At 43.7% G+C, this 23,907-nt stretch overlaps 1 protein-coding gene across 1 annotated transcript in view; it reads left to right on the top strand.

Moving 5' to 3' along the window:
- Positions 1–23,907, top strand: part of CADM4 (cell adhesion molecule 4) — a 429,923-nt gene that overhangs the window by 349,774 nt on the left and 56,242 nt on the right. Inside the window, exons 2-5 of the mRNA XM_063942494.1 lie at positions 2,555–2,701; positions 12,782–12,934; positions 13,634–13,768; positions 21,591–21,752. Coding sequence (XP_063798564.1) covers positions 2,555–2,701; positions 12,782–12,934; positions 13,634–13,768; positions 21,591–21,752 — 597 coding nt within the window. The remainder of the gene's footprint in view (positions 1–2,554; positions 2,702–12,781; positions 12,935–13,633; positions 13,769–21,590; positions 21,753–23,907) is intronic.

Raw genomic sequence — 23,907 nt, 5'->3', positions numbered from 1 at the left:
CCCATGCCCCTAGTCCCAATTTATGGATATGCAATACTGGGAGTTGTGCACAATGCATAGGGCGTGTATACTAAGCCTTGGAGAGAGATAAAGTACCAGCCAATCAGCTCCTGATATTTTTTTCAAACATAGCCTGTAACATGGCAGTTTGGAGCTGATTGGCTGGTACTTTATCTCTCTCCAAGGATTACTACATATAGGGTCTATTTATAAAGTGGAGAGAGATAAAGTACCAGCCACTCAGCTCCAAACTGCCATGTTACAGGCTGTGTTTGAAAAATGACAGTTAGGAGCTGACTGGCTGGTACTTTATCTCTCTCCGCTGACCCCTATGTTTGATATTGATTTATAAAGTAAAATTTTGATATTGTACTTAACTAGGACACAATCAAATTTTTATCATCATCATCATCATCATCATCATCTTATATAGATCACCCTACAACCAATGAGGTGATCAGAATGTTCACATCGGGTCTGAACCACCAAATTGTTTGTTAGTGCACATGTGCAGACCGCTATGCGACATACTTAGCCACAACGCGGCAACAGGAAAACGAAGCGCGCTCCCTGCAGCCTGCTCCTTGCCCTCCGCATTGTCTGGATAATGATGAGACAGATGCGGAACATATAGTACAACACTATAAATATGTTGCAAGTGAGAGTCCATTTTAATGACTTTTTTTTTTTTTATCACCTGAAATAGCCTCCTCTGAAAGACAGTTGTTATAAATGGGCCTAATTGTGTGTATGTTGTACGCTGGTCTGCAAGCAGCACAAATTCCTGTCTGCTGTCTGATTAAGATGCTTTGTGGGCGTCAGGAGGGTAGTGCGCGAGGTTCTAATTCTGTCTAATTATTATGTGGAAGGTGATCGGTTTCTGTGCCGCTTCCTTATGCTGCATTATTAACCCCCACAGCCGGCCACTCGCTGGGCGGCGCACCACATTCGCCTTTCTTTTCTTTAATAGGACATATAAAGCTGTACGCTCGTCACTTATTCCTTTTTCTGAGGGCCGAGTAAAACTTCAGCCTAAATCTACTGGCTAATGATCTGTGTCAGTGTAAAGACCTTGGTTAACAAGCTGCTTCTGTCTGACTGGCTTTCTGCAGAAAACTCAGAGGAATGTCAAAGAAAAGTCCTGGCGATGATGCCTGGTTATATAGGGAGCTGCGTTCTTTATCTGATGGAGGCTCGCACCTCCTGTGACACTTTCTCCCACCTTCATGCATGTCACACTCTGGCCGCCCCGCATTTCTCCTACGCCCCTGTAGCCTGTCCCACATTCTAGTTTCCCCCCATTCTCCCTATCATGTCTAGAGGTCTCTGGGCCTCCGTTCCTGGGAAGGGTAGACCGCGTTTGAATGAGCAGTTTTTGCATCTGTGCCCTTATTCAGGAGGTTTGTTAGCAAACCAAAGAAGTTAGCAATTGGGCAAAACCATGTGCACTGCAGGGGGGCAGATAAAACATGTGCAGAGAGAGTTAGATTTGGGTGGGATGTGTTCAAACTGAAATCTAAATTGCTGTGCAAAAATAAAGCAGCCAGTATTTACCCTGCACAGAAACAAAATAATCCTCCCCAATCTAACTCTCTCTGCACATATTACATCTGCCCCCCCCCTGCAGTGCAGCATGGTTTTGCCCAATTGCTAACTTTTTTGGTTTGCTAACAACTCTGAATAACCCCAACAGGACGCAACCTAGCTCACCTCTGTGTTACTCTAAAGCACTCCAGTATATGTGTGCTACGTGTAAAACAGGCAGAATGGAAATGCAAAATGGCATCGGCACCGTTCCACAGCAACATGGCTTAGAATGTTCGTTATTACAGCGATGACTGTAATTTTTTTATTTTATCGCCACTATAAATTACGTATCGCCTGCATATAAAAAAAGAAATTCGCAGGGGCAGCTAAACATTACTCAGCAGCATGTGCACTGCCTGGGGAAGTCTCCAAGTTCTCTGCACATGCGTGGGCTGGTTGATGACTCACACACATACAATGGAATGCCATCACGAGGGGTGTGGATTAATGGATCGGCAATTTTATGGTCGGCAGTGGTTGACATGCATCAGAATGACAGGCACAATAGGTCGAATCTATCATCCGGTTACCATCCTGGGAGTTACATATGATGTTTGCACACCTCCAATCCCTGGGAGAATTCAAATCGGGATGGGGATGTGATCCTTGCATACTGTGGGCGTGGCTGTGCTAAAGTGGTACGTGGCCACGCCCCCAGCACGAGTATTTATGAGGGACAGTGTAACCGCCAGCACTGCTGTGCCAAAATCAAGGCGGTTGGAAGGCGTGTATTTGTTTCTTCATGGGATCCGGCAAAACTAACTTGACGCAATTGTAGCCGGAACAGCAGAATATCAGCAGATTTTATTTTATTTTTTTAAATGTGACTTTATGTTCTACAGTATGTGCAGTCATTTTATTTCATCTTATCGTAATGTAGCTATAATTGTCCGCTACTGGCTGTTCAGAACACTGTAATGGGCTCTAACATTTATCATCGGGTCACCTGTGCCTCTTTCTCTTACAGTTCTCTGTCAGGAGGTGCAAGCTGAGAACGTGACAGTCGTAGAGGGGGGCACAGCGGAGATCAGCTGCCGGTTACACCAGTATGATGGTTCCATCGTGGTGATCCAGAATCCTTCTCGCCAAACCCTCTTCTTTAATGGCACACGGGGTGAGTACAGTACAGACATGTAGCGGTCACTAGCTGCGGCTTGGCTAATGTACTGTTTATATCAGAGGTTCTCAAACTCGGTCCTCAGGACCCCACACAGTGCATGTTTTGCAGGTAACCCAGCAGGTGCACAGGTGTATTAATTACTCACTGACACATTTTAAAAGGTCCACAGGTGGAGCTAATTATTTCACTTGCGATTCTGTGAGGAGACCTGCAAAACATGCACTGTGTGGGCCCCCGAGGACCGAGTTTGAGAACCTCTGGTTTATATGGTGCTAGCATAGATTTGATTGTCTATATAAGTCGGGGTTCTCCAACTGACGGCCCGCAGGCCAGGTGCAGCAAAGCTTATTCGTAGTCGGAGTTGCTTAGATTCTCACAGATTCTAATTTTGAATAGTGTTCAACCCTCGAGCACATAATGGGGGTAATTCTGAGTTGATCGCAGCTTCAAGTTTGTTAGCAATTGGGCAAAACCATGTGCACTGCAGGGGAGGCAGATATAACATGTGCAGAGAGAGATAGATTTGGGTGTGGTGTGTTCAATCTGCAATCTAAATTGCAGTGTAATAATAAAGCAGCCAGTATTTACCCTGCATAGAAACAAAATAACCCACCCAAATCTAACTCTCTCTGCACATGTTATATCTGCCTCCCCTGCAGTGTACATGGTTTTGCCCAATTGCTATCAAAAATCCTGCTGCGATCAACTTGGAATTACCCCCCATGTAATATATAAATGCCGCTTTACTTGGAAGCAACACTTAGCTGTCGTGGGACATATTCTGCTAGGTCATGCTAAGACGTGTAGTTCCACAACACGCGGAGAGCGACAGGTTGCCTAACTGTGCGTTACCACTAAACAACACTGATGCAGCTTGCCTCTCATTGGGTAGACTTTGGTCCTTGGGGGTAATTCCAAGTTGATCGCAGCAGGAAAATTTTTAGCAGTTGGGCAAAACCATGTGCACTGCAGTGGAGGCAGATATAACATGTGCAGAGAGAGTTAGATTTGGGTGGGTTATTTTGTTTCTGTGCAGGGTAAATACTGGCTGCTTTATTTTTACACTGCAAATTAGATTGAAGATTGAACACACCACACCCAAATCTATCTCTCTCTGCACATGTTATATCTGCCTCCCCTACAGTGCACATGGTTTTGCCCAACTGCTAAAAATTTTCCTGCTGCGATCAACTTGGAATTACCCCCTTTGTTTTTACAGTAGCTTCAAGTGTGGATTATTCAGACACTTGTAAAGCCGGGTGGTCTTCTGTTTGCCGGCGGTCGGGCTCCCGGCGCTCAGTATACCGGCGCCGGGAGCCCGACAGCCGGCATACCGACACTTATTTTCCCTCGTGGGGGTCCACGACCCCCATAGAGGGAGAATAAAATAAAGGGGCTCATTTGCGCTCGCCAAGCTGTCGGTAAGCCGGCGGTCGGGCTCCCGGCGCCGGGATGCTGGTCGCCGGGAGCCCGACCGCCGGCCAGCCGTAGTGAACCCGTAAAGCCTGCCCTATTGTTCTGTTATATCCAACTGAGGGTAAAGATTCCCGGTGTCTGTGTAGCTGAGGATACAGTGGGTAGATTGAAAGACCAAAAGGAGACTAAACATTAGAATTTAACATAATGATAATTCTTTCCTTCTGTGATTCAGACTAATTCCATCTCACTTCTAATTTTATCCAGACATCTGCCGTTGCAGTTCAGTTGTAAGGACCCCATACACTAGTGCGATATTGCACATTTTCGTGCAATTGCGACGAGTTCCTGAGATGGATAGCATGAAAAATGTCAAATTGCGTGTACTTTTCTTGCGATTGCGCACTCCGGTGTGTCACCCATCGCAATCGCAGATCACACGTGCTGCACGTGGGATTTATCTCAATTGCATGGAAATAGGTTTAATAACATTAGATTGCATGAGATAAATCACATGTAAAAATACACTCAAGTATGAAATTGCAATCGCAGGCCTCCCGGGACGCTCCCGTCAAGATTGCAGGAAAATTGCATGCAAGTCATTGCTGAGATACATCTCCCTAGTGTATGGGGCCCTTATCTTCAGCGACCAGAGGACAGAGAAGGGGTGGAAATGTCTCTGTTTTGGAGATTGTGGCGAAATGCGTTACTCTTTCTAGATGCTTTCTAGATGCTTGTTACCAACAGTTCCTAGATCATAAACCCCCACCCCCCCCCCCCCCCCCCCCCCACCACAAGACTATTTGTCACAGGCCTCGAGCTGCTTTCCAATACCGTTATTAGCTGCAACTGGTCACTAGGAATGTTTTAGTGATTGTGCACCCTCTGATTTATTTCGGTACTGCGTCCATATTAATATTTATTGTCCTCTGGGCATGAGATATTGTACAACGTAATGTAAGTTATTAGTATATTAGAAGGCACCAGGCAGCCCGCTGATAAGGGATGAGGCTACAAGCTAAGAGGTGACTTGTAACACATGTTAAGAGTTTACATTGGGGGGGACACATCATTGTTTTACCATTCACAACACTTCCTGTGGTATGTGAAGGGAGGAAGCTACTCTGCGATAATTACCACTGACCTCACTTCTCAATCTTTATACATAAGTAGTACTATACAGTGACTTAATAGGCTTCATTCTCCTAAACACACTGTAGGCAACAGGTACAGTTATGGAGTGTAGAGAAAATGCAGGTGCACACTAACCCTAAGAACACTGATAATCAGAACAATTATAAGAAACTCTGCAGTTTGACATAGAGTAAAATTGAGGTTCTTAGCAATATTTTCACCAAAGAATATAGGCCCACCTACCGTGGCCAGGTGACCTCATCAGGTGGGTCCTGAACATTCCTAAGGTTCAAGTCCAGATCACGGGACTCCTTGGACCAGCACAACCCAACTGTCCCAAGGCATCACACTAGTGAGACGTAGAAATGTAAGGTTAAAAGTGGTGAGAAGTAGTAATTAAGGTATAAACGTCACTTCCGGTCATCACAATGTAATTCCAGTATATTATCATTTAAAAAAAAACACCTAGAATTCTGTGTTTATGATATTTACTATTCTGTATACACATTTCTCCGCTGTATTTTTGTAAAAGTTACACACCATTTAAGGTTTATTCATTACTGTCAAGATATGACCTATGAACCGGAAGTAATAATGAGTTCAGGTATAAATAGGACATCTTGGTCACTTCACCCTCACTGCCTGATGAAGGGATATTCCCGAAACGCGTAGCAGCAGGAGAGTGAAGTTGCTGACCAAACCCTCAACAGGTAAAAGGTTATTCCAGACGATTGTAACGTGGACGTGGGAACCCGGTTCCGGAGCCAGTTACCCCAAGGTTACATCTGATACGCTCACTTACTACTCTTATCTGGTAATCCTCCACCTTATTACCCTCCATTTGGGAGAAACAGACTTTTATCATTCCAGATCTGCATTTTATGTGTGTTTTGCATGTTTTATTTTGCATGATATTATTCATATTATTCATTGTATTAAATCTTGCCCTATTCAAATATACTACACTATATGCTGTTTATTCCTCTTTTTACATGTGGAACGAATTCAAGAACATATTCATATAGGTAGTATTAAGGGAAGTATTACTTTTTATTTCAGCACATAAGACATAAATCTACTCTTATGTGTATTTCACGCATTTAGCGCACCCTATTGCACCTAATCTATCTTTTTCACTATTACACACTGGTATAAGGGAATACCATTGGTGCAAAGGGGTAGCTGCTTTTGCCGGTGGCGCCATATTCGTTCTCTATACTTCTTCTATACTACAGCACGTCTATTCCCTAATTAGAGAACTTTTAGGCGACAACATGTTTTCCCATCTAAAAAGCAGAGAAGAAAAATGTAAGGAAATATTCCTCACTACATCCCCCACTATGGTAGATGAAGACTTAATGACAACGATGGACCGACTGGAAAAACTACTATTAAAAGAGAATCGCATTTGGTGGGAATGCGCAACCTTAGAAAAATACGTTACTGATCAAATTATCCCGAAAGGACTTAGAATCAAGAAATTACCGTCTTTTGATGACTGTAGCGATAAATTTAAAGACGAGTGGATGCGCACATTGGAGATCTGCTCATACACATTAATTGAGCTAATCATGAAAGAACGTAGGGACAAGTTAAAAATTATCAAAGAACAGATCACGGCAATCCAATCTACTATTGAATCTTCCCAGGAATTACCGGAATACAAGAAAAAAGAAAAAGAAATACAACAGAGAATTGTGATTAACACTAAAGAAATAATGATCAAGAAACAGAAGAAATTAAAACGAGACCATGAATATTATAAAAAAGAAGGAAAGGACCCCTTCGCACATATGAAAGATGACAACTCCATGGTGTCTATATGCTCCATTACTGAAGATCATGGAGACGTCTCACCTGAATCTAATCAAGATTTGAATATAACACACCGAGAAGATTGCCCCCGCTTCATGAAGAAAAAGAGACCAGTGAATTCCAAACGGGAAGCAAGTACTCAAAATAGGATCCAAAGAAGATCATCGCCAAAGAATTACCAGACAAGAGGTAACAACCTCAGAGAGAGAGAATATTTGGAAGATATCTCACCTGAGAGAGAAGATGATTTTGTACATAAGAGCCCCAGAAGAGACACAGGAAGAATCCAGTATGTTTCACCAATAAGAAAAGAAAGAGCAGCGGGCAGAATCTTTAACAATAGGAATTATCAGCACTACGGATTCAGAAGCCCATATCGTAATAGAGACTGGAATAGGAGACACCAGAATTACGGGGATGAAGGCAATAGATATTGGAGAAATAATATGGACAACAGAGACAGGACCATCACGAAAAGACAAGACGACCATGTCCGTTTTTTAGAGAGACGCCAGTACCAGAAGTACTGAATGAAAGAAAAAGGGGGAAGCGAGGAGGAATAAAAAAGAAGAAGAAAAAAACTACAAAAAAATCCAAAGAGACGGGACCATCTCCGATAACCATGGCTAACAACATCATCGAACCAACACAAGGAAAAATTTTCAATTTGAGCAATAGGAACCTCACTGACACAGAAGAAAAACTGCTGTTAAAAGGACTTAAGTATGCACCTACCAATAAACCCTCACCATTTGATGTATACATCGACGTGGAAAAATTTATAAGGAAACTGACAGTGAAAAAATTCTTCTTAACAAAAAGTCCCGCGGAGCTAAAAGAGATGGACAACACTAGAGAACAATTTAAGAAAAAATCGACCTTTTATCCGAAATATCTGAAGGGAAGTCTTATGGACAGTTTTCATAAATCCGTTTTGGAGGATATGGAAAGACTAGACAAAGTCAAAACGAAGAAGTGGAACCTGTCAAAAAAGGAACGATTGGCATTGAAGACACTCCAGAAAGATGACAGTATTGTGATAAAACCATGCGATAAAGGTGGAGGAGTGGCTATACTGAATAAAGAAGATTACATGAAAGAGATCTACCGTCAATTAGAAGATAGTGGCACATATTCAAAATTAAGAAGCGATCCCACCAATAGAATAAGAAATGCCCTTAGCCAACTGTTAAAGACACATTTAGACAAAAAAACAATTACCGAGAAAGAATTTGAGTACCTCAATGTTCTAGATCCTGTAATACCAACCATCTATGTGTTACCGAAGGTACATAAGAATCCAACAAAACCACCAGGAAGACCAATCATAGCAGGAGTGGGGAGCTTAACAGCTAACCTTTCAGAATTCATCGACGCCCATCTACAACCATTGGTCTCTAAAACACTTTTCCACCTTAAGGATACCACCGACATACTACAGAAGATCAACACATTTGAATGGACCGATGATATGTGGATGGCAACAGCCGATGTAGAGGCACTATACACCAACATACCACACGAGAAGGGAATAGAAGCCGTCAAATACTACCTGGATAAAACAGATTATTCGGTGGGCAAAAAGGAATTTCTTCTGGAAGGTATAAGATTTATACTTAAGAACAACTATTTCCATTTTGATGGTACGTACTATAACCAACTTGTCGGTACCGCAATGGGGACAAAATTTGCCCCAAGTTTTGCGAACCTATTTATGTCCTACTGGGAAGAAAATAACATAAAGACTAATCAATCATTTGGAAAAGATCTCATCCTTTGGTATCGATACATTGACGACATTATCTTTTTTTGGAAAGGGAATGAAGAAACCATCAAGACTTTCTCAGAGGAACTAAATTCCAAAGATTCAAATATTAAACTGAGTGTCACAATCAGTCAAACAGAATTAAGCTTCTTGGATTTATCGCTATACATTGAGGACGGCAAACTAGAGACCAAATGTTTCAGAAAACCAACGGACGCCAATAACTACATTGCAATGACCAGTGAACATCATTCTAACTGGCTTACAAGTGTCCCTAAAAGCCAATTCCTAAGACTGAGACGAAATTGCAGCAAAAAAACAGTGTGCGAAGAACAAATAGATATTATGAAAAAGGGCTTCATAAATAAAGGTTATGATGAAAACAAGTTAGAAAAATTCAAGACTGAAGCCCTCCAACAAGATTGCACCAAACTCCTGGAAGGGACCAAGAAAATGAAAGAAAATGAGAACAAAAATCAATTCGCTTTTATCACTCAGTATAACAGCCAGCATAGGAAAATGGAATCCATTGTGCGAAGACATTGGCATCTTCTATTGAAAGACCCTGTATTGAAAGGAGTGCTACCACAATTACCGCGCTTCATCTACAGAAAAGCCCCAAATTTGAAAGACAAACTCACTAGGAGCGCATTACCAAACCAGGATCACCATCCCATAAGAAATAAAGGCTTCTTCAGATGCGGGACATGCCAGGCCTGTCGAGCGATCAAATCAGACGGATCCAAGTATGAAGATTTCACTGTTAAGAACAATAAATATAAACTACATCAATTCATGACATGTCACACCACCAATGTGGTTTACCTAATAGAATGTAGCTCTAACCTGGTATATATAGGTCGGACCAGCCGAGCCCTGAAAACCAGAATAAGTGAACATCTTCGTAATATCAAGAAGGGCTTAACTACACATTCTTTATCCAACCATTTCAAAGAAGTCCATAACTGCTCCACTAACAATATCGTCCGTTTTCTAGCAATCGAGAATATTAAGAACAATTGGAGATACAGAGACGAGGCCACTCGCCTGGCAAAAAGTGAAATGAAATGGATCCACAAAGTTAAGAGCCTTATCCCATATGGACTCAACACAGACTTTGAGCTAAAATGGTTCCTCTAATTCTCACTCCAATTATCACCATCTCCTGTCACAATTAATTTATTTTTTCCTCCACCAACTATCAACTTTCTTTCCATATTACACCAGCCTGAATGTCCTACAAGCACTCCACTATTAAGCTTGATTCGCCCTGGTATATATATATATATATATATATGTATATATATATACATATGTGTGTATACATGTGTGTATATCAGTATAAGTTCTGTTCCTCTATTCCCTGCTCCAAGTATCAACTTTTGTTGCACACCATATTAGTTTTAAAGCCCTTCATCAATACATGCTGATTTTAATTTGCTTGTTGTTTCTATTTATTAAAACCAGAATTATGGGCATAGTTGCCCACTTCCAAAATGGAGCTGGGATCCAGGAAATATGTGAGGAATGAGACTCAGTATTCAGTTCCATGGAAAGGAGTGTTTCCTGTTTTGATTTACACATATGAATCCGTATATAAAGAACTCAGAACAATACAGTATATAACATATGGCAAAGACTTGATTTATTCCACTTGATGACGGCGGCCGAGACCGGAAGTGTACTACCGGAAGTCATTATGCGCTTCAAGTGCGTTCCATCCCAAGACGCTGGTAATCGCGGTTATCGAATCACCGGAAGTACGTCACCGGAAACCCTTGTGCGTTCCAAGAGCGTTTCACCGCGAGTAACGCGGAACGCTCTGTTTTAATATGACTTCTTTTCTCCTCTCAGTAGCGTGATTTAGACCGAGGAGATGGGGATTCAACACCACTTAAAAGTATAAAGGATTGACTATTTTGATATGACACACCATTCATCCCAGTCGGGACCGGAGGTCACATAAACGTCACTTCCGGTCATCACAATGTAATTCCAGTATATTATCATTTTAAAAAAAACACCTAGAATTCTGTGTTTATGATATTTACTATTCTGTATACACATTTCTCCGCTGTATTTTTGTAAAAGTTACACACCATTTAAGGTTTATTCATTACTGTCAAGATATGACCTATGAACCGGAAGTAATAATGAGTTCAGGTATAAATAGGACATCTTGGTCACTTCACCCTCACTGCCTGATGAAGGGATATTCCCGAAACGCGTAGCAGCAGGAGAGTGAAGTTGCTGACCAAACCCTCAACAGGTAAAAGGTTATTCCAGACGATTGTAACGTGGACGTGGGAACCCGGTTCCGGAGCCAGTTACCCCAAGGTTACATCTGATACGCTCACTTACTACTCTTATCTGGTAATCCTCCACCTTATTACCCTCCATTTGGGAGAAACAGACTTTTATCATTCCAGATCTGCATTTTATGTGTGTTTTGCATGTTTTATTTTGCATGATATTATTCATATTATTCATTGTATTAAATCTTGCCCTATTCAAATATACTACACTATATGCTGTTTATTCCTCTTTTTACATGTGGAACGAATTAAAGAACATATTCATATAGGTAGTATTAAGGGAAGTATTACTTTTTATTTCAGCACATAAGACATAAATCTACTCTTATGTGTATTTCACGCATTTAGCGCACCCTATTGCACCTAATCTATCTTTTTCACTAGTAATTAAGGTGTTAAAATTTTTTACATCTTTAAAAAAGCTATTTAAATGCTAAAAAGTGTTACATTATGTGGTACAATAATGATGCCCCAAAGCAGCCCGGCCTCAGCAAACCCTGGGGAGCCCAAAGCCGAACCCATTTCTAATACTACATAATATACAAATGTATTCAGTACTTACCATTCATAGTGCCTATTCCAAAATGTAGACTGCAAATATTAAGACCCATACTAGATAAAAACACCCAAGGACAGGTGGGAGGGGTGCTAGTCCAAACTGAAGGAGTCTCCACCTTCAAGTGTAAACACATGTACACAATAAAAAATATAATGGGGGGGGGGGGCTTGACTACACACCCTAATTCTGAACATAATAAGAGTTGCTACCTCGCTGAGACTTGTAGTGCCACCATACTCCAAAAAAAAAAAAAAAGCAGGCGCACACTCTAAGCCCTAAGATCACTGATAAACAGAACAAATATAATAAACTAGCATAGGGTATAATTTAGGTTTTTAGAATCATTTTTGGGCTTGGGGCCTCATGGGTTGGTGAGGCCAGGCTGCTTCTGGGCATCATTATTGTTACACTTAATATATCACTTTTTAGCATTTAAATTGCTTTTTACCAATTTAAAACATTTAACGCCTTAGTTCTTACTTCTCACCTATGTAACACTTTTAGCACTTAGTTGCTACTTCTTCTTAATGTAACACTTTTTAACACTTAAAGGGCAACTTCCTACTAGTGTGATGCCTTGGGGCGGTTGGGTTGTGCTGACCTAGGAGGTCCCGTGCTCTGTACTTGAACCTTGGGAATGTTAGGGACCCACCTGATGAGGTCACCTGGCCGTGGTAGGTGGAACTATATTTTTGGCCAAAAGTTATGCTAAGAACCTCAGTTTTACCCCATGTTAATATGCAGAGTTTATTATAAGTGTTCTAATTATCAGAGTTTTTAGGACTTTTGCCCTAATGCACACCTGCATTTTCTCTCTTTTTGCTGTGTGGCACTACAAGTCTCAGCATGGTAGCACCTCTGATGTGTTTAGAATTAGGGTGTGCAATCCAGCCCCCCCCCCCCCCCCCCCCCTTCACAATTATGGAGTGTTTCAGTTTCAGCACAACATGTCTTTATCTGTAGTGTGTCTACGGTGGAGATGACATTCTCCATCTCATTGTTATCATCTCAGCATCTCCTGACCTCTCCTTCCACCTTTCATAGTATTATCTTGTGCTATCTGTCCCCAGCTCTAAAGGACGAGAGGTTCCAGCTCGTGGAGTTTACACCGAAACTGGTCAAGATCCATTTATCCAATGCAAAGTTGGAGGATGAAGGTGGTTACTTCTGCCAGCTGTATACAGAAGACACCCACCACCAGATCGCCACACTCACTGTTCTCGGTAAGTGCCGCAACGGCATTGCATGTGTGTATCTACAAGGCCACCAAGGACAGCTTATTATTGGTGGCATCCGTTTGGATGGTCGACCATGTTATGGTCGACAGTCATTAGGTCGACATTGACATGGTCGACGTGGACACAAGCAAATGGTCGACACGTTACAGGACGACATATGAAAAGGTCGACATGGCTTTTTTGAGATTTTCAAATTTTTCATACTTTACCATCCATGAGGACTACGATTGGGAATAGTAACCTGCCCGACGCAAGGCGAGCGGAGCAGGCCATGCAAGGGGACGCGGTACACTAATTGGAGGTCATGTTACAGAAAAATTACACAAAAAATAAAATAAATCCATGTCGACCATTTTAATGTGTCGACCTGTCACGTGTCGACCATTTTCATGTGTCGACCATGTGTCAATGTCGACCAATAGTGGTCGACCTAATGACTGTCGGCCATAACATGGTCGACCATTCATACCGGAACCATTATTGGCGGCTCCCAAGAGAAGATTTTATACTGCATCACTATCAGAAGCATGCTGTAATTATATATCACAGCTGCGGCGGGTTTTCTTACCTGCACCTATTTAACACTAGTTGACGTATAAAATGCTTTGCGACACAATCATGAACGCAGCGTCTCTTTCCATCGAATTTACATTGTCTACAAAAAAACCTTTTTGTCTCTCACAGTTCCCCCAGAAAACCCAGTGGTAGAAGTAAGGGAGCAGGCGGTGGAGGGGGGGCAGGTGGAGCTCATCTGCTCGGCACCCCGGACGAAACCTGAAGCGACACTGCGCTGGTACCGAGACCGCAGGGAACTGAAAGGTGAGAGTAACACAAATGTGCACGGCTAGCACTGCGTCCCGCTCTACTGTCATACTGTCTCTGCATGCTGCTGTCTGTCTGTGCAAGAGCAAAACCCGCCTCCAGTCTAGGCTTGTATCATGTCATGTGATCTGAGATTGCAGAAGTGATATGTCAGTACATGTTGTCCATTCTATAATTCTAAAGTCATAATTAGATGCCATTTACTTTTTGAAATTACTTTTTTTATTTTATTCTGTTGTGCTTTGTCTACTTTAAGTGCAGTGTAATTGTTATTGATGTATTGCTTATGTGTACATTTAGAGTAGTTTGTGGGTAATTGTGTATTTATTAAGCATAATTTAGTTGTAATTGCGTGTATGTACACTGAATTTTGTATAGTTCATAAGCCAGTCATAGGTTACCGGATGGGGTCTTGCGCAGTCAGAATGGGGGCTTGTGCTCTTGGCCGTATTGACCTATAAACTTCTACTCTCCAGAACATCACGGTTGATATTTGAAGAGCAGCATTCCAGTTTCTCGCTGGTATCAATCAGAGCCCCTGCTCCTGCAGGTGCTCCTCAGCAGGCAAACAAAGATATATTTTATACTGTAGATCATTCTCTACGTTTGTAGCCGGCGATTCTTCCAGCACAGACAATCCGCTCCCTTCTTGTGCAATAAATAAATAAATGTCAAGGGTTTAGCTGAAAGGCCTCGCTTTGTATCTGGTATATTTACATGACAATTTTCGGATTATTTGTGTAAATTGTGTGTTTATATGCAAACAAAGGGGGTCATTCCGAGTTGTTCGCTCGTTGGCGATTTTCGCAACGGAGCGATTAAGGCAAAAATGCGCATGCGCATGGTACGCAGTGCGCATGCGGTTAGTATTTTAACACAAAACTTAGTAGATTTACTCACGCCCGAACAAAGATTTTTCATTGTTGAAGTGATCGGAGTGTGATTGACAGGAAGTGGGTGTTTCTGGGCGGAAACTGACCGTTTTCTGGGAGTGTGCGGAAAAACGCAGGCGTGTCAGGGAAAAGCGCGGGAGTGTCTGGAGAAACGGGGGAGTGGCTGGGCGAACCCTGGGTGTGTGTGTGACGTCAAACCAGGAACAAAACTGACTGAACTGATCGCTATTTGTGGGTAGGTCTGGAGCTACTCAGAAACTGCTAAGAAATTTCTATTTGCAATTCTGCTAATCTTTCGTTCGCAATTCTGCTAAGCTAAGATACACTCCCAGAGGGCGGCGGCCTAGCGTGTGCAATGCTGCTAAAATCTGCTAGCGAGCGAACAACTCGGAATCACCCCCAAAAGACGGTAGCTGAGGTGACTAGTGTATGTTTTGGTTTTGTGTGACACCTCTTGAGATTGTGTACATAAAAGTCGTATATTTTGTGGCTATTTCTGTTCGTGTATGATAACGCTTGTTTAGGGGGGTCGTGGTATCTCTTTAGGTATATGTGTGTGTGTATTGGTACATGAGTTTGTGAGTGACACCTCTTGGTATAAGGCACATGAGTTTGTACATGAGGCCCCTTGATTGTGGACATAGGGTGAGTAGAGTAATTGTGTGTTTAGGGGGACATGTACTAAGCAGTGATAAAAGTGGAGAAGTGAGCCAGTGGAGAAGTTGCCCATGGCAACCAATCAGCATTGATGTAACATTTATATTTTGCATACTATAAACGTATACAGAGCAGCTGATTGGTTGCCATGGGCAACTTCTTCACTGGCTCACTTCTCCGCTTTTATCACTGCTTAGTACATCTCCCCCTTAGTCTCCTTAGAAAATAGCCACATATTGTTTATGGGGAAAGCCTCTTGAGATTAATCATGTCAGGTGTGTGCGTATGAATTGTGTATCAGTTTGCGGGTTTGTGTGTGATGTCTCTTGAGACTACGTAGGTGAGTTTGTTTGTGTGTGGGTAATGTATACTTTGGATTGTGTGTTAATATGGGACCATCTTTAGTCCCTAAAGATGGTCAAGTCAGGGGTGTGTGTGTGTGTGTGTGTGTGTGTGTGTGTATCAATTTGTGCGTTAATATGTGACCACCCCTTGCGACTGTGCATATGGCTGTTGTATGTGCACTGTGTGTTTTTCGGCTTGTGTGTGACACTGTATGGGGGAGGACACGTGAGTTCTTGGTGTGTATAGTGATTAGATATGTGTGTTATCGGTTTGTTGTGTGTGTGTGTGCGTGTACGCATTGCGTCCTTTGGTTTGTGTCCCCCGGGAGCGATCCAGTCAGGGTTCTGCGGGGACACTGTAATCAGGATGAAGTGCTTTCTGCTCCAGCACGGACGTGGCAAGGCGGCGTTGTTCTTATAAGAGGGATTTCTCCCCCTGGGTGCTGTAAGAACGCGCGGAAGTTCTGCAGAGAGAACAACAAGCGCTCGGTTTATGTATCCAGGATTCATTGTGGCTGCAGGGTGATTGAAACTGCGGAGATGCAGACAGGAATATAGAGAATGACTCCAGATAAGAAGATGGCAGCGGTGCAGAGCGATCAGCTAAATGCGGCTAAAAATAGGGAGATGTATAGGGAATGTGTGCGGCTATGATAGGGAAGGGAGATAATGAAAGAGTAGATGGATGAGACAGATATAGATGGCTCTCTGCACGCCCGTCTGTATCAGGACTACCAAACACATGGACTGATCGGAGACAGAGTCTCAGCCGTCACAGAGCCTCTGGCAGTGACTCCACCATTTTAATCTTCCTGGCAAGTCGCTGGGGCGCACATCATGAGCACAGACACCATCATTAAGACCCAATGGGGCAGATGTATTAAGCCTGGAGAAGGCATAAAGAAGTGATAAAGCGGTGATAAGTGCAAGGTGATAACGCACCAGCCAATCAGCTTCTATCTGTTAATTTACATATCGGAGCTGATTGGTTGGTGCGTTATCACCTTGCACTTATCACTGCTTTATCACGTCTTTATGCCTTCTCCAGACTTAATACATCTGCCCCAATATCTGGAAAGGGGAAAAAATTGAAATGAGGTGCGAGCAATTCCGGTGCCTCGCTTACTATTGCAAGGACTGCGGCAATGCCAGTGCCGACGCAATCCGTCTTCTGTTATCGCTGTGACGACTATAGAAGAGTGAAAACCTTTAAAATAAAAGTTTGGGGTTTTTTTTTGCACATTGGGATTCATGAAAACTGTTTTGCATATCTATGGACCAGATTTATCAGGCATTGGAGAGTTAGTGTTCACTCTAAGCTTCTTTCGCAGGGCGCTGCGCCCTGCCCCTTTTTTGAGTGACAGAATGCGCCCTGCCCGTTTGCGCCCGCCCTGCTAAGAGCTGTCTTCTCCCCCCGCCGCGCTGTCACTTCTCCCCCCATGTGATCGCAAAATACGCGCTGCTATATCCAATCGCCGCCAGCAGCGCCTCCTCATCCAATCGCCGCTGGCAGCACCTCCTCATCCAATCACCGCCAGTGCCTCCTCATCCAATCACCGCCGGCAGCGCCGCGTCATCCAATCGCCGCCAGCGTCTCATCATCCAATCGGTGCCGGCAGCGTCTCCCCATCCAGTTGCAGTGTCTCGCTATCGAAGCCCGCCTGAGACGTCCCTCCCTCCTCCCTGCCCGCATGCTGCTCCAGGGACTGACTACACTACTTGTTTGCTGGTGCGAGGTCGCTTGGAAAATAGCGGAGACGCTGGAACGGGTTAGGTTCTCTGCTTCCGCCCTCCGGAACCTACTGACAGCGGGTAACATTGCTGTTACTAAAGGTACGGCAGGGCTGGGAGACTGTTCTGGTAGATACTGTATGTCACTTGTGAGCAACGCGCGCCCTCACCCAATGCATCTATTACTGAGTTTCACCATCTTGTAGCCATGTCTCTGTCCCCATGGAGTACAGCCGCCCCCCACCCCGCTCCGTTAGTTGCTTACAAGTTTAACTTTGTCCCCATGGAGTACAGCCGCATGTAGCCAAAGTTAAACTTGTAAGCAACTAACAGAGTGGGGTGGGGGGCGTAATTCGGCTAATGATAGAAATGGTCGGGGCTGGGGCAGTGCCCATTATTTACTTCACCCATGCCACCACACTGCCCAACATAAACACACCCAATACCCCCACAGTGGACAACATACACCCACACGTGCCCAGCATATGCACACCACCACAGTGCCCAGCATACACACCCCACAGTGCCCATAACACCCTCCATACCCACCCAGTGCTCATTATACACCCACAGTGCCCAGCATATGTACACCCCCACGGTGCCTATAACACCCTTCATACCCGTACTGTGCTTATTCTACACCCTTCATGCCCACACAGTGCCCAGCATATGTACACTCCCACATTGCCAGCATACACACCCCACAGTGCCCATTACACCCTCCATACCCACATAATGCTCATTATACACCCCACCTCTCCCATACACAGTGCCAAGCATACATACAATCCTATGTCCACACATAGTGCCCAGCATACACACATCTCAGAGAGGAGCTGATCTTAAAAGGTAATTGGGGAGTGGGTATCCTGGGTACTAATGCCTCCATACCCCTAACACTGACTACAGTACTACCTGCTCCTAATCCCCTTGCCCCCCAGCACTGTCCCAACTGCTATCTCTCCCTTGTGCAGTGTGCCCCAGTGCTCTCTCCAGTATGCGCAATATGTAGAACGTGCTCTACCTGGCGCAGTGTGTATAGGAGATTCTACCTGGTGCAATGTGTATGAGCGGCACTATTGTGTGGTATAATGTTATTTAGTACTATTATGTCGTCATGCCCCTTCCCCACGAAACAACACCCCTAAAAAAATTCCGGTGCGCACTGTCCATGCTTTCACCTATAGGAATGGGCGCACCAAGCGATATAGTATGTACCTATTTTTGCCCTTCTAACTTAAAAATGTGCCCTCACGAATGAAAAATGTGCCCTACCCGTGATCAGCACCCTGCCCTAAAAAATTCCTAGAGTGAACACTAGGAGAGTGATATATTGCACGGTGATAAAGGACCAACCAATCAGATCCTAACTGCCATGTTATAGGCTGTGTTTGAAAAATGACAGTTAGGAGCTGGTTGGTTGGTACTTTATCACCATGCTATTTATCACTCCAAGGCTTGATAAATCCGGGCCATATTTTTTTTAATTCTATTTAATAAACAAATAACATAGTTCGACCAATAGAACTAGGAGGTGTGCGCAGATCCCTTTTAGACTGGTCCGGTGAAGCGGTAATTTATCTAGTTCATTCTGCAAAATGATAGGCGGAATCTGATTGGTTGCTAAGGGCAACTCCTCCCGCTTGTTTCCTATAAATCCATAAGCAGCCGCTTCCTGCACGCTGGAGACTCAGTGATATCACTGCCTCCGCGTGAATGGGTAGGACTCCGTTTTATAAATGTCGGTGTCACCTTACCGCCGGCGCACGTCATTTTGTAAAAGAATAATCATTTGTTGAGAAATCTGGTACAATTTCTTTTCTTAATGGAATGTGTTTTTGCTGAGACCTGTTGCAGGGGGGTGTAGAGTGTTTTAAATCAATGTTGAATTCCTTTCCTCTGTTGCTGGTGAGAGGATCGCAACTGTGATAAGTTAAAACCACTCAGAAAAGATTGAAATCAAAGCTGGAAAAGCCACTTTCTCACAGCGTCCTGTGAAATGTATTTTATATAAATAAATAATAAAAAAACAAATCTGAGTTATGGCATCTGCAGCTACTGGGTAAGAAAGGCCGTGTATACAGACTACAGCGTTACTCATTAGTATTGCCGTGTACGATGTCTGCTTCCCGCGGAGACCGGCGCATGCTCATGTTTATGTAGTATGCAGATTTGTTTTGGGGGAGATCTAAATTTTAACCCAGCAGCAAAGTGAGATGTGACCTACTGTGTATGGCTATGTCCTGATACCCATATTATATTATGGTGTGCTCAGTGTATGTGTATAGCATGTATACTAAATGTACGTGTGTTAATGCAATATATATATATATATATATATATGGTCATAAATTGTATTTGTGTATATATCTACACGGGTTGGGTATGGGATACCGGCAGTCAGAATATCGACACCGGCATCCCGACTACTTGGAGTCCCGACTGGTACTATGCAGTAAACCAACCCTAATGCTAACATGCCCCCTAACTCCCAGCCTAACCCTCCCGCCCGCAGTCTAACCCTAACCCTCCCGCCCACAGCCTAGCTCTAACCTCCCCCTGCAGCCCAATGGCCTCCTCGTGCCTGTACGACCTCCCTACAACGCCTGGACATGCTCCTGATGAGGTGGCGGATGGTCTCCTGAGGGATCTCCTCCCAGACCTGGACTAAAGCATCCGCCAACTCCTGGACAGTCTGTGGTGCAACGTGGCATTGGTGGATGGAGTTAGACATGATGTCCCAGATATGCTCAATTGGATTCAGGTCTGGGGAACGGGCGGGCCAGTCCATAGCATCAATTCCTTCGTCTTGCAGGAACTGCTGACACACTCCAGCCACATGAGGTCTAGCATTGTCTTGCATTAGGAGGAACCCAGGGCCAACCGCACCAGCATATGGTCTCACAAGGGGTCTGAGGATCTCATCTCGGTACCTAATGGCAGTCAGTCTACCTCTGGCGAGCACATGGAGTGCTGTGCGGCCCCCCAAAGAAATGCCACCCTACACCATTACTGACCCACTGCGAAACCGGTCATGCTGGAGGATGTTGCAGGCAGCAGAACGTTCTCCTTGGCGTCTCCAGACTCTGTCACGTCTGTCACATGTGCTCAGTGAGAACCTGCTTTCATCTGTGAAGAGCACAGGGCGCCAGTGGCAAATTCGCCAATCTTGGTGTTCTCTGGCAAATGCCAAACATCCTGCACGGTGTTGGGCTGTAAGCACAACCCCCACCTGTGGGCGTCGGGCCCTCATACCACCCTCATGGAGTCTGTTTCTGATCGTTTGAGTAGACACATGCACATTTGTGGCTTGCTGGAGGTCATTTTGCAAGGCTCTGCAGTGCTCCTCCTGTTCCTACTTGCACAAAGGTGGAGGTAGCGGTCCTGCTGCTGGGTTGTTGCCCTCCTACGGCCTCTTCCACGTCTCCTGATGTACTGGCCTGTCTCCTGGTAGCGCCTCCATGCTCTGGACACTACGCTGACAGACACAGCAAACCTTCTTGCCACAGCTCGTATTGATGTGCCATCCTGGATGAGCTGCACTACCTGAGCCACTTGTGTGGGTTGTAGGGAGGTCATACAGGCACGTGGAGGCCACACACACTACTGAGCCTCATTTTGACTTGTTTTAAGGACATTACATCAAAGTTGGATCAGCCTGTAGTGTGTTTTTCCACTTTAATTTTGAGGGTGACTCCAAATCCAGACCTCCATGGGTTAATAAATTTGATTTCCATTGATAATTTTTGTGTGATTTTGTTGTCAGCACATTCAACTATGTAAAGAACAAAGTATTTAATAAGAATATTTCATTCATTCAGATCTAGGATGTGTTATTTTAGTGTTCCCTTTATTTTTTTTGAGCAGTGTATATGTATATATATTTTTTTTTGTATGTGTGTGTGTTTGTTTATATAGAATTTGTGTTTGTTTTACCTTATATGCTTCTCTTACACATCACACATTAATATCGATGATGATGCCACTAAGTCCTATCTTTGCACTGTGCATATGAACAGGCGGATGGAACAGATGAGATGAATAACTCGGATATTCCTGGGGCATATGCAGTTCAAATGTGACTTTTTCTGACACAAAATGTGTATATTGAAAACAACTGTTTGTGCTGCAATAAGTATGTGTGTACGGCAATAGCCGGTTTATAATTGTTTTGGTGTCACTATTCCCATTTAGGAGTCACCAGCAAACAGGAAAATATAAAGACTTTCAGCATCACAAACAGCATCCAGTTCCCGGTGGAACGGAGGGATAACGGGGAGATAGTCACCTGCGAGGCCTCACACCCCGCCCTAAAGGGTCAGAAGAAGCAGACGCAATATGTGTTAGATGTTCAGTGTAAGTGGAGTCAGTATTGATTATTCCATTGTTGGGAGTACAGTAGCCAGCGTTATGTCCTAAAATGCCCGTTCAGCGCCAAATGGTGACGTTTATAATAATCTTTACAAACTCCTAATAACCTTAATATACTCCTTGTAATTCTCACTAATAGTCCTAATCACTCAACTTCTGTTGATGGTTCATATATCCCAGTATCTGAAATAAAATCACAATAACATCTGCCCTCCACTAATTCTCAATAACTTTGACCCCCTACCAGCTTCTAGATACTCAGACTATATCCCTGTGACCCCCATTGACTGGCAGTAATCCTCCGCAATCCCCACACAGACCCCCCTTAAACTCCACGGAAAGCTTTATAATTCCCGATGACCCTTGCTTGCAGTCTCCCTGACCTTAACAGATATTGATGTTCTTTAAGACTCCAGCCGTCACTTAAGAATCATTGTTCACAAATGAGGGACTTAATGTGTGTAGTGCATATATCATGTTCCCTAAACTGAGCAGCTGACAGCATTGTGTGTCCCTGTCCCATATGGCTGATTGTTTAATGGACTTACTGCAACTTCGGAGTCCTTTATGGTCTTTAAAGGGTGTTGCAGTGTAACATTACTGAATCTGAAAACTACTAATGTCCTGTAGGACTTCCCTTGCTGAACTGAAGAAGTGCTGCCCTGAGTAGCTTTGTGTAATTGGTATTACTTGGTATATAGGGGGTCATTCCGAGTTGATCGCTAGCTGCCGTTGTTCGCTGCATAGCGATCAGTGAAAAAAACGGCTAATCTGCGTATGCACCGCAATGCGCACGTGCGTCGTACGGGTACAAAGTCCTTTGTGGTTTTGCACTGGTTCTAGCGACGATTCCAATCGCACAGCCGAACGCAAGGAGATTGACAGGATGAGGGCGTTTATGGGTGTCAACTGACCGTTTTCTGGGAGTGTTTGGAAAAACGCAGGCGTGGCCGGGCTTTTGATGGGCGGGTATCTGACGTCATTACCGTGTCACTCGTCGCAGCAATCATCGCACAGGATAAGTGACTACAGGGCTGGTCTTGTTTTACACAAAATGTGTTTGCAGGCGCACTGCTGCACAGGCGTTCGCACTCCAGCAAAGCGAAAATACACTCCCCCGGGGGCGGCGACTATGCATTTGCACGGCTGCTAAAAACTGCTAGCGAGCGATCAACTCGGAATGACCCCCATAATATAAAGTATTTCCATGATAATGTAGCTACTACAGGTACTGTCCCATTGGGGTATATACTGTAGATAATATGTTGCGGAACTTTAAATTCAAGCATGCATGAACCTATTACAGGACATCAAAAGTTAAAATAGAATTTGATTTATGTATTTCTAATAATATTCACAATTTTATAAATACAAAATGATATCAGAGACTAAAGACGAGTATTTTTTTCCTGGGCACTCCAGACTTCCTGACAATAAGCCTTCTGAATAGTGGAAGCCATTGGTACTCTGTACTTTTAAACATAGTTTAAGGGGGGTAATTCCAAGTTGATCGCAGCAGGATTTTTGATAGCAATTGGGCAAAACCATGTGCACTGCAGGGGAGGCAGATATAACATGTGCAGAGAGAGTTAGATTTGGGTGGGGTGTGTTCAATCTGCAATCTAATTTGCAGTGTAAAAATAAAGCAGCCAGTATTTACCCTGCACAGAAATAAAATAACCCACCCAAATCTAACTCTCTCTGCACATGTTATATCTGCCTCCCCTGCAGTGCACATGGTTTTTCCCAATTGCTATCAAAAATCCTGCTGCGATCAACTTGGAATTACCCCCAATGTTCTATCAGTGGGGCAGATGTATTAAGCCTGGAGAAGTGATAAAGCAGTGATAAGTGACAGGTGATAACGCACCAGCCAATCCGCTCCAATATGTAAATTGGCAGCTGATTGGCTGGTGCGTTATCACCTTGCACTTACTGTATCACTGCTTTATCACTTCTCCAGGCTTAATACATCTGCCCCAGTGTTTCAAAAATAAATGTAAGTTTTTGTTCGGGTTTTATTACTATGAAATCGCTATGCATGTTATTGAAGGCACTATGATATCCCAACCCTGTACAAGAGCAGCTGTTGCCCATAGCAACCAATCAAATTCTAGCTATAATTGTATAATATGTACTG

The sequence above is a fragment of the Pseudophryne corroboree genome, chromosome 10 (assembly GCF_028390025.1).
Source record: "Pseudophryne corroboree isolate aPseCor3 chromosome 10, aPseCor3.hap2, whole genome shotgun sequence".
Classification (NCBI taxonomy): Eukaryota; Metazoa; Chordata; class Amphibia; order Anura; family Myobatrachidae; genus Pseudophryne; species Pseudophryne corroboree.
The sequence above is the reverse complement of the archived record's forward strand: the minus strand, read 5'-3'. Positions and strand labels throughout refer to the sequence as shown.